Source organism: Saccopteryx leptura, chromosome 2 (assembly GCF_036850995.1).
Source record: "Saccopteryx leptura isolate mSacLep1 chromosome 2, mSacLep1_pri_phased_curated, whole genome shotgun sequence".
In the NCBI taxonomy this organism is placed as follows: domain Eukaryota; kingdom Metazoa; phylum Chordata; class Mammalia; order Chiroptera; family Emballonuridae; genus Saccopteryx; species Saccopteryx leptura.
Genome location: NC_089504.1, coordinates 114,899,788 through 114,913,590, shown reverse-complemented (window position 1 = coordinate 114,913,590; position 13,803 = coordinate 114,899,788). Strand labels below are relative to the sequence as shown.

The following is a 13,803-nucleotide window of genomic DNA, read 5'->3' as shown; positions in this document are numbered from 1 at the left end:
GAGGGAAGCAGTTGAGTATAGCAGGAGCAGAAAGGAAGTACTTACAAAAAATACGGGTGGAACAGGGTGCAAGAGCCTGATTGGGCAGTACCTTATATGCCATGGTAAGGAGGGGGCTCTTTTACCTAACAATAACAGAAGAGCCACTGAACAGCTTTGAGGAGGAGCTTAGTATAACCAGATTTCCACCTGCATGCTGCCATGGGATTCAATCAAAGCAAGGAAAGGGAGGATGTGTGGAGAGCATCCAGGAGGTTGGTGCAGAGACCCAGGCAAGAGATGCGAGGACATGAACTAAGACAACAAAGGTCAGACTGCGAAGAGAAGGATCAATCTAGGGCAAAGCGGACAAACCTTTGAGACACAACATCCCAGGCCTCGCTGTGGAGAAGGGAGAGAGGAGAGCTGGGGCTTGTGACTTTGAAGACTTCTATTAAGCAAGGTGAGGATCACAGGAAAGAGGTAGATTGGTGGGAAAAGATATTCCAGAGGGGGTCCCTGAACAGTTTGGGATATTTGTGAGCAGTCAGCTAACCAGGTCCAAGCTCAGAAGAGAGGTCTAAGGATTATAAAGAGATGCTAACAAAAGGAAGTTGGCATCATATGTGTCTCATATACAGGCTTACTTCCTTTATTCATTCAATAAATATTCATCAATTTCCTACTACACACCTGGAGGCAAGTGTTGAACTAATGCACATTAATAGAGAACATTTCTTAATTAGGATCCCATCTACACCTCTGATAGGTTGTAATCATTTGTGTGGGATTCTCTGATTGAGGCTCCTTCAAGAACTGCTGTCATAACTGCTCGTCAGGGAGAGATGGAGTTCTAGAATTTAACTGTCGATGGGGAGCGCAGGCCCAGCCTTAAAAGGCCACCACTTCGCTTTACTCCAGCTCACACGAGGTTATCTTTCACAACAGGGCTACAAAGGGAACCCTAATTGACAAATGTGCAAATAGCCATTCCCTTTATAGTGGCATTAGCCCAATTTGGTCTTAGCTGTGTGTGAGGGTCAGGCCTCACACACGGTGAATATAGTCTACTGGATTTACAGCCAAGAGGACAGGGAGTTTAACTGGGTGATTAAATACCTATTTTGTTACATGAGACTGGGAAATATTTCTGTCCTCTCTCTGCCCTCCCATGTCTCAGTTTCCCTCAGTAGAAACGTGGGAAATGATCACCAGTCAATCTAGTAATCGACAAATAGGAACCGCGCCCTTTCCAACAGCAAGACTCCTGAAGGGCACAGAGAAAATGGGGACGGTGGCCTTTCCCCAGGGGGTTTGCAATTCAGTGCCATTTACTCTTCAGCCTCCATTTCTCTCACACCGGTAGGGACTCGATGACGTTTCAGTTTCGTTCTCTAGATCAGGGGTCCCCAAACTACAGCCCGCGAGCCACATGCGGCCCCCTGAGGCCATTTATCCGGCCCCTGCTGCACTTCTGGAAGGGGCACCTCTTTCATTGGTGGTCAGTGAGAGGAGCATAGTTCCCATTGAAATATTGGTCAGTTTGTTGATTTAAATTTACTTGTTCTTTATTTTAAATATTGTATTTGTTCCCGTTTTGGTTTTTTTACTTTAAAATAAGATATGTGCAGTGTGCATAGGGATTTGTTCATAGTTTTTTTTATAGTCCGGCCCTCCAATGCTCTGAGGGACAGTGAACTGGCCCCCTGTGTAAAAAGTTTGGGGACCCCTGCTCTAGATGCTGAGTTCTAGAACCCAGCACTAAATGTGAGCTTGCACACAGATAGGTTAACCTGTGGGTCACGGGGATACCTGTTCCTCCTGGAACTGGGGCACTCCACATGGGGACTAGCGGCCCGCTAGGCAGAGGCCGTTAAAGAGCCCCATTGTCAGGAGTCTTTGAGGCTCTGGCTGGCTGACCTGAGAGTGACCGAGTCAGTGATTCAGTGATTCGACAACCTGGATCAAAGAGGCCCCCCTTGGCTGTTGACCTCCAGCCTCTGCTGCCACTAACTTGATAATGTCACCAGTAAAGGCCCTTGATTCGTCTACTTCCACTTTCAGACACCACTGGATAAGCCCAGATCACAAATAATAACTAACCTTCCTTGAGCATTTACCATGTGCCAGATGCCAAATGCATGTTCTCCATGAAATAACTCGCTTAATCCTGACACTAACTCAACAGGATAAAGTGCTATCACCGTATCCTAGATGGCGAAATCAAGGCACCGATGCCTGCAGTCAGCAGACTAGTAAGTGGCGGAGTAGAGAGCTGGGTCTGGGCTTACTAATCCCAGAGGCTACGCATGTAACCTCCTTGCAAAACCTCAGAATGAGAAGTCAGTGGCCCACATGGTTTAATTGTTTGGAAGTTACCAAGAAAGTCCTTATGCCTCTTGCCCTCCAGAATAGCCCTTCAAATAAGCTAGTCACGTGCTCACAATTCTACTCTTAAAATAATTCTTCTGGCAATGACAAAGCAAATCACCTAGGCAGCTGAGGAGCTCAAGGACAGGGAGGCTATTTCAGGCTGACGGGCCCTTTCTCAAGCATAGAAGTGAATCCGTTCCTTCCCAGATCTTTCAACAAGGGGGAGCAGGTGTGGGCAAAGGTGAGGAGCAGCTGGAGGACGGGGATGTGGAAAAAGTGGGGAAAGGGGCCCGCGTCAAGAGCAGAACACATTCCAACTCAGAGCCCTCCAGCTCCGCTACTTCCCAGTGCTATACTCTTGGTCTAACCCCTGCAAGTTTCCATTTCTTCAACTGCAAAATGGGAATATAGAGAGTGGCTTTTGTAGCCTTGTGGTGTAAATTAAATCAGGCAATGCTTACAAAGCACTTAACACTGTGCCCCACACGTAATAAGGGCAATAGAATAGTAGCTCTTATACAATCATTGATACTGGCCAGGCAAGAAGGCCTGATAAAGATGGTGGAAGCCAGTGGGCAAGGCAGACCCGGGGTGAGCAGCTGGAAAGGGACTCAGAGGACAGAGGTGACCTTCACTGGCTTTGCAACTATTCTAAGGCCTGCTATGTATTCATTCAGCCTTTCATCAGCTTTTTTTAAATTTACCATTTACTTTCTTTAGTACATTTACAGTGTTACGAGGATTTTTAAGATTATAAAGTCTGTTAAACAAATAAAGTATTTACAAAGAAACAAATCCATCTTTAAAACCACAATTTTGAGAACATTTCCATTTCTGTAAATTCTCACTCTGCCTACGTTAGAATTTCAGAGTAAGGACAGGCATAACTAAAATACGTGTCGCAGTAGTGTATATTCTTCAACATTTATTTTAGGGATAAAATATTTTTACGAGGGCAATATCAGAGTATTTTGAGCCCTGTGGGTAGTACTCAGTGTCCCTAAACTACTGTATAAACCTGGAGAGACAGGGCGCCCATGCCTTCTACACACGCATGTGCACACAGCACACTCTGCAAAGTAATTTACCAGGGCCCCTTGCACAGCCCAGCCATAAATGCCACCTGACAGTTCCATCGTCAGCCGTTTTCTACTCAGACCTACGATGTGTGGGCACCGTGTTGAATGATGTTGGAGTTTGAATCAAATCTCCCCAAAAGATGTGTTGAAATTCTAACCTCTATTACCCGTAGATATGACCTCATTTGGAAATAAGGTCTTTGTAGATACAATCAAGTTAAGATGAGGTCATACCGTATACAGTAGTCTCTGATCCAATATGACTGGTGTCCTGATAGGAAGAGATAGAGACACACACTTCAGGTAGAAGGCCATATGAAGACAGAGGCAGAGGTTAGAGGGATGTGTCTACAAGCCAAAGAAAGCCGAGCACAGCTGGCAACCTCTAGAAGCTACAGAAGAGGCTAGGAACAAATTCTCCCTAAGAACCTCCAGCAAGAAGCAATCCTGATGACACCTGGGTTTCAGACTCTTAACCTCCAGAGCTGTGAGAAAATACATTTCTGTTGTTTGAAGCCACCCAGTTTGTGGTCCTTTGGTACAGCAGCCTTAACACAAGTGACAAAACTACAAAAATAAATTTAAAAATGAAGTTTCTATCCTGAAGCATCTACTATTCATTTCATCCCAAGAAAGCCGGATGAGAATCCAGACTTAGTGTGGATGGCCTTGGGTCTAGTTTTCAAAGAGATGTACTTCATTAAATGAGTTTCCCCCTGGCCCACCAACTAGGACCCCAAGCATAGGAATGACTTAGATGAGTAGGTGGCATGGAGTGGGGGTTGTGCCGGCCACAAATTATACATGTCCCTGCCACCCATAGGGCATAGTATTGAGGAGAGTGATAGTGACAGATGGCAGGGTGGTGATGGAGGCAGGAAAAGAAGACCTGGGAAATGAAAGGTGGGAGCTGATGTCCTGTTCTTGCTTTCTCCCAAATTCACCATTTCTTATTTCTCCACTCTTTCTCTTCATATGTTAAGTTTTTACTCTGTTCCTTCTGATGCCATCATAGCCTAGCAAACTGGAAAACACACATGAATCTTGGTGGTTAGAAAACTAGAGTTTGAGTCCCAGCTCCACCAGTTCCTAGCTGTTAGGATTAGGATCTTGGGCAAGTAACACTAGCTTTCTATGCTTTGGATCTTCATCTGTACAATGTAGGGATACTGTGTAACTCATAGTGTGTTTTATATATATATATACACACACACACACACACACACACACACACAGTGTACATTATGTAACATGTATATGCATGCAATGTATGATGGCATGCATTAAACATGATGATACACCGCTCACAAATATTAGGGTATATTTCAAAATGAATATGAAGCGATAAAAAAAGAAGCACTTGATTTTTTTTATTAAATAAGAACATCAGAAAAGTGAACAACAAGTCAAAGAAGGTTGTCCAGTTATGCAAATGAGATACAAAGCCAACTTTTATTTCATTGGTGAAAATGTACTGTACACAAGGCTGAAAGTACTGGAGTATCTGCACGTTCCCTGATCCTCTAATTTTTGTGAGCAGTATATATGCCAAAACATTTTAAGTGTCATGTGAAAAAGAGAGAGATCTCATTATGCACAATTCCTTGACCTTACATAGAGAAGCACTGGTTTTTAGATATTACATATCTGGATATGTTAAAAAGAAATAGCACAAAAAATGAAACAATGGGCGCTGGCTGGTTGGCTCAGTGGATAGTGTGTTGACCCAGCATATGAATGTCCCAAGTTCCATTGTTGGTCAGGGCACACACGAAAAGCTAGCATCTGCTTCTCTTCTCTTTCCTCTCCCCCTTCTCTCTCTCTTCCCCCAGTGGCTCAGTTGGTCCAAGCACCAGCCCCAGACACTGAGGATAGCTCAGTTGATTCGAACATCAGTTCCAGATGGAGGTTGCCAAGGTTGCCAGGTAGATTCCAGTAGAAGCGCATGCATGAGTCTGTCTCTCTATCTCCCCTCCTCTCATTTAAAATAAAAATTAAAATTAAAAAAAGAAAATGTGGCCCTGGCCGGTTGGCTCAGCGGTAGAGCGTCAGCCTGGCGTGCGGGGGACCCGGGTTCGATTCCCGGCCAGGGCACATAGGAGAAGCGCCCATTTGCTTCTCCACCCCCCCCTCCTTCCTCTCTGTCTCTCTCTTCCCCTCCCACAGCCAAGGCTCCATTGGAGCAAAGATGGCCCGGGCGCTGGGGATGGCTCCTTGGCCTCTGCCCCAGGCGCTAGAGTGGCTCTGGTTGCGGCAGAGCGATGCCCCGGAGGGGCAGAGCATCGCCCTCTGGTGGGCAGAGCTTCGCCCCTGGTGGGCGTGCTGGGTGGATCCCGGTCGGGCGCATGCGGGAGTCTGTCTGACTGTCTCTCCCCCGTTTCCAGCTTCAGAAAAATACAAAAAAAAAAAAAAGAAAGAAAATGTGCACATCAATCTGTTGGCTGTTATAAAGTTACATTTTAAAAAGAAATCTTTACTTACAGGTCATCCATTACAAATCTGGGGAAAGCTGTGGTGCTTGAGGGACTTGTGACAAGTGAAGTAGAAAAGCCCTTTGATGTGTGAAATATCCCATGGGTTGGATAACACTGGAGTTGCTGGCTGTTCCTATTACAGGGCTACTGCCAGACTATCAGAGAAAGGGGTTGGAGTCTCTTAAAACAAAGACTAGTAGTAAAGTAGGTGACACAGCCTTAAGACAGCCCAAAATGTAAAGGTAACTGGCCAATTTTTATCTCCTTTTAGAATAATATAAACAGAGGTGATTCCGATTGCAATGAAAGAGACTGAGTTCAGACCTAAGGAAGCTTCCTGACTACTGAGATGCATGAGGAGTTTGGGGAAATCGCCTCCTCCAAAGCTTTGTACCAAGTGGCCAGCTGCACGTCATCTGGGGTTAAGAGTGCTCAGCAGCAGCAGCATGGACAGAGTGGCCTTTCGGAGGTCCCTTCTGGACAATGCTTTCTCTATTCTCCCACTGAGTCAGTCCACAGCAGAACAACAAAGTCTGCTTTTCACACAACAGCATCATCCCACTTCCAGTTACCTCCGCAGCTTGTGAATTGTCATGTTGCCCATTTTTTCCCTCCAAGGTGCAAGTACTGTTTTTACAGATTCTTGCGTGTTCCACGCTGGTATGTGATAATCACTTCGCCGCGCAGTTAACAGAGGAGGAAATGAAACCCACTCTTGAATTGGAGATGAGAGTGTTGTGTTTCACCCTGCCAACAGCCAAAAGCCAATTGAGGACTCTCTGAAAAGCCAGATTTCACAGGGGGAAAAATGTGGGTATCTTCTTAATTCTCCAGAGCTCACTTATGGACTGAAATAGCTATTTGCTGAAGGAAGAAAAAAATTGATGTGGACTATGGTTTATGGATCATCTTGGCAGAGAAACGAAGAAGCAGGAGAGTTTATCCGGTTTGCACTTATTTTGGCAAGGCTTCCAAAAGCGAGCAGGATAATAATCATAAACAGTTATTGAGCACTCACCATGTTCTAAACCCTCTGCATGAATTAATTCATTTAATAATCGCAGCAACATTATGAGGCCCCAAGAGGTTAAGTCATGCTCAATGTAACAGCACATCTAAATTCATAGCTGGATTTTAAACCAGGCAGACTGTTGCCAGAGGCTACATGGTTAGTTAGCCCCACACTCTTCAGAAAGAGACTTGGTTGCAGACTATCCTCAGACAAGTAGGCCCAGCTCCTTCCTCCTCTCCCCCTCTTCTTGCTCTCTTCTTTCTCAATTCCCTGACCCCGCAGCTGAAAGGAACTTCCTAAGACAGGCATCCATTAGCTAAAGCCACCAGCATGCGCCATGTCAGAAGTCAGCTCGGCTCTTACAGGTACCCCTAGTCCCATTGGGCTAGTGTAGAATTTCTCCCAATCCAAACTATTCTCTCTCCCTGGGTTAGCAAGGCAATAGAACATTCATAATTCAGTCTCTGATGATAAAGTTGCTCTATCACCCTGGGGAGCTCTCGTTTGAGGTGCTAAAACCCTAATCAGGGAGTCATCACCATCAACAATATATTAAGAGTTTCTCCAAGAATTGATAAAGCTAGCAGCAACTCACAAGTTTCCATTATCCCCCAAGGTTCATAATTGGGCATTGTGATTAATCCGTCTATCTTCCATTCAGAAGAACACCACATATTAAGAGCCAAAAATTACCAGTATTAAATAGGTACATGAATAACCAAAACGTACCCATGTTCTGAATTGCTGCAGCACCTTGATTCCCAGAATATTCACTCATTTTGAGTTGGGTTTTTTTTTTTTATTTCTTTTAAGTGAGAGGAAGAGAAACAGTGAGACAGACTCCCTCGTGCACACTGACCATGGCTGATGCATGAATCAACTGAACTAACCAGAGGCCGATGCTTAAACCACCAGCTGGGAGAAGGAAAGAGAGAAAGAAGTGGGTGAGGGAGAAAAAGAGAAGCATGTGGTCGCTTCTCCTGTATGCCTTGGCCTGGGATCGAACCCAGAACATCTGCATGCCAGGCTGACACTCTATCTACTTTGAGTTTTAAAGATCCACAGTCATGTAAATATAGCAGAGGGTGGAGGATAGAATGCCCTGCTTTCAGAAAGCCATGAGTGGCAAAAACTCAGAAGGCTCATGAGCTTGTTCATAATTCCGTGAGTCCATTCAGAAGACATTTATTAACTTTATTATTTACTGTGTGTCAGGCACACTGTTGAAAATTGGGATATTTTTTAAAAGTTCATTATCTAACTGGAGAAATACATATATAAGGAACCAATTATCTTGAATAGGGAAAGTGAGAGGCAGGTGTGAAGAGCAAGAGGAAGAGGGAGCACTCCCTCTCTATGAAGGCAGAGGATAAGTAGCATATCTGGGAAGGCTTCCCAGAGGAAGTGGCCTTGGGTCTTGCAGATTAAGGAAGATTTTTTTTTCCCCAGAGAGAAGTGGGAGAGAGCAGCCCAGGCAGAAGGATCAGTAGGCACAAAAGCATTCAGACACAGTGTCAGTGACTGATATAGAGAATTGCATGGGACAGGCATTAAAGGGCCTTGTACACTATGCTAAGAAATAACAAAGATCTATCCTGTATCCTATACAAAATAGAGCACATGGTAAGCTTTTTAAGAGATGACTGATCAGGAGTAAATTTGTGCTTCTGAAAACCCATTGAGCAGTAAGAATGTGGCTGGATTAGAGAAGAGGACCAAGAGTTGAGAGGCTACTGCCTCAGTGAGGGCAGAGGTGAGGATGACCAGCCTCAGGCACTGAGAGTGGATGGAAAAAGAAGGGTGAGATGGAGGTTTTGCTGATATTTTAGAGGGCCATGTCAGAAGGTTTCTGGTGATGTGTCAGGAACAGCAGAGGAGAGGCTGAGGAGAGCGGGGACAGGCGCCCTCATCCGAGGAGGAGAAGCATATTTGGGGAGCCGGAGAAAGCAGAAACAGAACTGATATTGCTGTGTGTTTACCATTGCCAGGGTCCAGCACTTCCTTCCATTCATAAGGGGAATGAGCTCAAGTTAAAGGAAATGTGGCCTAGTAGTTAAAGGGTGCATCAGGGCCACCCAGTGCCAACTGTGCCTACCAAGCCTGTGGCCTTGATGTCCCCACTGCCCCAGCTCCGACTTTGCTTGTTGAGAGAGTTTCAGCACCCAACGTAAGTAATCTTTTTTTTTTCTTTTTTTTGTATTTTTCTGAAGTTGGAAATGGGGAGGCAGTCAGACAGACTCCCGCATGCGCCTAACCAGGATCCATCCAGCATGCCCACCAGGGGACGATGCTCTGCCTATCTGGGGCATCGCTCTGCCGCAATCAGAGCCATTCTAGCACCTGAGGCAGAGGCCATGGAGCCATCCTCAGCGCCCGGGGCCAACTTTGCTCCAATGGAGCCTTGGCTGCAGGAGGGTAAGAGAGAGACAGAGAGGAAGGAGAGGGGGAGGGGTGGAAAAGCAGATGGGCGCTTCTCCTGTGTGCCCTGGCCGGGAATCGAACCCGGGACTCCCGCACACCAGGCCGATGCTCTACCACTGAGCCAACCAGCCAGGGCCCAATGTAAGTAATCTTATTCTTCACTTTCTCCTTCTTGCCTAACAATTAAAATATCTTTCCCTATTTTTACCTTGGGAAAGAAAGCCTTCTCCTGTCATTCTTGCCTACCCCCAACATTTGATCTCTCCCTTCCAAAGGAATCCTCTTTTCTTTCCCCTCCTCACCTACTCCCATTCACACGTGGCATCTTTTTGGAAGTACGAATGAACGTAGAGCAAAGAGCAAGGAATCAGAAGTGGGATCAAGCTGTGTTCCAAGGCTGACTTAGTCTGCCAGGTGACTTCAGAAATTACAGGACCTCTTAGCCTGTGTCCTCAGCTATAGAGTGGGGGACAAAAAAAATTAATATATATTAACCTTTGCTTATTTCACACGATTATTGTGAGAATGAAAAGAAATAAAGTGCTTGCAAACAACACGAACAAAAGGCAAGAAACAGTGCTACAGGATTAGCTGGGTGACTTGGCACCACTGTCCACTGGACGAATAGTCTCTGGAGAGGAGGGACCTGGTGGCCGTCATCTTTAGATCTGGGGTACCTGACTATCCCTGGTCCAGAGTCAGTGCTTGATAAAGACATGTTCAATTAAGAACAAAAGCCACTACCACCATGAGCACAGCACCACACACACACACACACACACACACACACACACACACACACATACACACACACACTAATACACACACACCACAGAGGCATCCTTGCCCCCTCTCTCCCACCATACTGACAGGCAAACCCACAATTCCCCACTTTTGGAACTATTACTGTAGTCCTGGCTTATTCCAAAACAGACAGTTCCTGGAGAAAAATCAAGTGATTGTCATGCAGCCTGGATGGCTTCATTGGCCACATTTGAACACTGGGTACATCTGAATTCCTCCCCTTCTCAGGGAAGTTGCTAAGAACTGAACCCCCAGATTCACACCCTTTAAGGAGCTCCCATGGCCTACCACTCCCACCATCTCCATGCGCCACGTGTCTTTTTTTTTTTTTTTCTTTTTTCTCGCATAAGCTCCGAGCCTCTACTGCTATTTTCATTGATGCCTTGAGCAGAGCTGGCATGTGCAACTGCTGAGAAGGGGGAGGGCTGAGCCGCGGGGGAAGCAAGTAAAAATAGCCTGGCGCGTGTTGATTGTCTGCTCAGGACGCTTTTAACCCTGGCCGAGGTGGGGAGCTCAGGGGCCGCTGCTGCACGCTGAGGAATCCAGTAGCAATCTGCACCCGACTCTCCTCAACAGCTGGGGTTGGGGGGGGGGAAGAGCTAAAGACCCTAAAAAACTTTTTTTATGAACCAAGAGGGACGGGGAGGTAGGTGGTGGGGGCGGCTGTTTCTTGCTTTCAGCGCTCCAGCTACCTAGCTGCAGGGACTGCTATGTGTCCGCTAGTCCAACACTTTACAGTGCAGCCTTGACTCCGAGCTATTTTTAGAAACCTTTTTCTCGGGTGGGCGATCGGAAAGAGGATTGCTAAGGCTAGGCGCCTTGCACTACACATCATTCTGAATGTCTGCTCCCCCGTGCGGGGTGCGGAGTGGGGAAGGGCAAGTGTTCCGGGGACTGCAGGCTTGCTGCCTTTGCCCTAACTCAAGGAGACGTCATTAGCAACGGAATATCCCGCTGTTTTCAAGCCCCAGAGCTTGTTGGTTTCAAAATCGACACTTGCCAGATGCATGCTGCTTCTAGCCACTCAAAGCATGGGTTTTTAAAACGCTTTGCTGCCTACGCTGTGGGGGTGGGGTTAACAGCAGTTCAGACCTCACCGGAAGAAGATAGGGAAAGGGTCTCTGCACCTTTTTGCATTCCAGAAGGACAGAGAGATAATCGCGGCGCCACACCTCCATCCCTGCCCCACGCTGCATATGGGTAACCATATGTGAAATGCACGGCAGCCCCACCAGACACCCGACTATTAATAGAGTCGGAGAGTTTGCTCCCTGCCTTTCTCCTGCCACCGAGTAAGGGACGATCTTCACACACTTACCCCACTCCGCCCCCACCTCGGCTCGCCGTCTCTCCAGGAAGGTAAGGGGACTGCCCACGCTGATCCCCTTCGTGACTACAGGTGCCCAGAACCTACGGACTAGTCCAATTGTAACGACAGCGGGGTCAGTGCGGAGCTAGAGAACACAGCCTTCAGCACTGGGACGCAAAACCCAGCAGGGCTCTTTGCGGCTCAGGGCCAACTCGAAAGTAGAGAAAGGGCAGCGATTGGGCTGCCAAAAGCGGGGGGCAAGAGCGCGATTTGTGGAGCTAGAGCGACACTGCAAAGCTGCGGGACGAGTGGCTGCAGACTCATTTGTCGCTGCAGCCCGAGGCGCGCGGCCACCACCGCCGGCGCGGGCTCGGCTGCGGCAGGCGCGGGCGCTGTCCCTGGTGCTGAAGGGGTCGCGGTCCGCGCTCGCTCCCCAGGTGGAGCGCCCCGGAGACGGCTGTAACACTCGAGTATTGCACTGCTCTCCACGGCCCGAATCTGGGCCGAGGGTCTGTTGGCGGTGCCCAAGTCCCACCACCAGCTCAGCTTTGCCCCCTGCGGCCGGGAGCTCTCCGCGGCGCTGTGGAGACCGAGAGCTCAGGGACTCGAACTTGAAGGGTCAATCTGAGGCAGCGGCTAGAGATGGTCACGGCACTGCAGGGAGCAAACCTGGCCGCAGGGTCACCGAGCCCAGCTCTGCACAAACCCAGGGCTCTGAAACCCTCATACAGCAGGGGAGAGGGCAGGGGAGCGGAGCTACCCAGGATTCGGGTTTGGGAAAAAAAAAAAGCAAGCGGCGGGTGGCAGGAGAGCTCCGGGGATGGAGTGAAGCAGTGATGGGGTGAGAGCGACTCTTTTGCATTCTCAGAGGGGTGAACCTGAGACATGCACTGTCTTCCCCCCACCCCAACACACACACACACACACACACACACACACACACACATGCACACACGCACACATGCACACACACACACAGGCGCGCACACACACACACACGCACACACGCACACACGCGCACACACACACACACACACAGGCGCGCACACGCACCCGGCCGGCAGAAGCAAGCGGGATAGAACTGGGGAAAGTTTGGCTCTAGTGTGGAGCAGCGGCGGCGGCGGCGGCGGCGGCGGCGGCAGCGGCGGCGGCGGCGGCGCGGTGGTCGGTGGGCAGCCGGGGTCGCCCGGAGCCCCGGGCCTCTCGCCGTCTTACCTCGGTGTTCTCGGCAGCGTTCTCCGCCATTTTCCTCCTTAGGAGCAGGCAGCGGGAGGAGTGTTTCATGCCCATAAGAGCCAGCAAGGGTTTGGGGATACAGAGATAGTATAGAAAGAGAGAGCTGGTGTAGCTTTAAAAGAGAGAGAGAGAAAGAGAGAGAATGGGAGGAAGGAGGGGAAAAAAAAAAAAACTCAACCCAGCCCCTTTGCCGGAGCGTCAGCCGATACAATCAACCACGGTTGAGTCTTTCCTGCAGTCTCCACTTTGTTTTATTTTCCTTCCTTCTCATCTGCTTCGGATGCCTTCACACAGTTTCAAGTTCTTCTCGCGCACCCGACCCCCTCCCCGCCCCTCTCCACCCGCGCTGCGGGCTAAGCAGGAGGGAGGCAGCCCGGAAGGCTCCGCGGCGGCGGCGTCTCTCTCCCCGCTGTTCGCAAAGTCCGGCCGGCGAGAGGCAACCACCAACTCCGTTCAACTTCTGCGGATCCGCTGGGCGAAGCAACACGCTTCCTGCGCGTCTCTCCTAGGGGCTGAGCCGGGTGAGTGGGGGCGGGGTAGGAGGCTCGGCAGAGCAGGCGGCTGCTGGGCGCAGACCGAGGGCCCCCGACGCCCCTGGGCCCGCCTCCTCCGCGGGGCTGCGAGGGTCTCTTGACCGCCCCCACCGCCCGGAGCTGCGGACAACTCGCGCGGGGGCAAGGGCTGCGCGGACGCGGCGGGGCCACGCGGGAGGCTGGGAGAAAGCAGGCGCCGGCGCTGGACTCCTGCAGGTTCTTAGACCCGGTGTGCGTCCTCCCACCGAGGACAAGCTCTGGGCAAGATTGGGCCACAGTTACCTCGCCCCCACCCCTCCACCCCCAACTCCCCGGTTTTCTGCCAATTCCTAGCTCCTTCCTGGGCAAAGGGTCTGGGAAGCCTGGATGAGGGAGGGTCTTTAACTCCTTCAACTCTAGGGCTAAGTCTGGTATCCTGTTCTCTCCCTTTCTCCCACTCTCCTTATCCAGGGCACTTGGGGCTCCAAGCCTCTCACAGACTGGGTGGGGCGAAGGTTCAGCCAAAGGTGGCTTGAGAACGAGGCTGGGATAAAATCAAGTGGAAGAGCCTGCGGTCATGCTCCCCCTAACCTAATTTTCCCTG

General features: G+C 49.2%; 1 protein-coding gene across 3 annotated transcripts in view; it reads right to left on the bottom strand.

Annotated features, from left to right (window-relative positions):
• PRMT8 (protein arginine methyltransferase 8) overlaps positions 1-12,821 on the bottom strand; it is a 98,191-nt gene extending 85,370 nt beyond the window's left edge. For 2 of the 3 annotated variants that reach the window (XM_066365740.1, XM_066365741.1), the window contains exon 1: positions 12,667-12,821. In XM_066365740.1, coding sequence (XP_066221837.1) covers positions 12,667-12,741 — 75 coding nt within the window. In that variant the 5' untranslated portion in view covers positions 12,742-12,821. Of the gene's footprint in view, positions 1-11,460; positions 11,602-12,666 lie in introns of those variants that run through there. The other variant, XM_066365742.1, reaches the window with a different exon arrangement.
• Between the last annotated feature and the right edge of the window lie 982 nt (positions 12,822-13,803).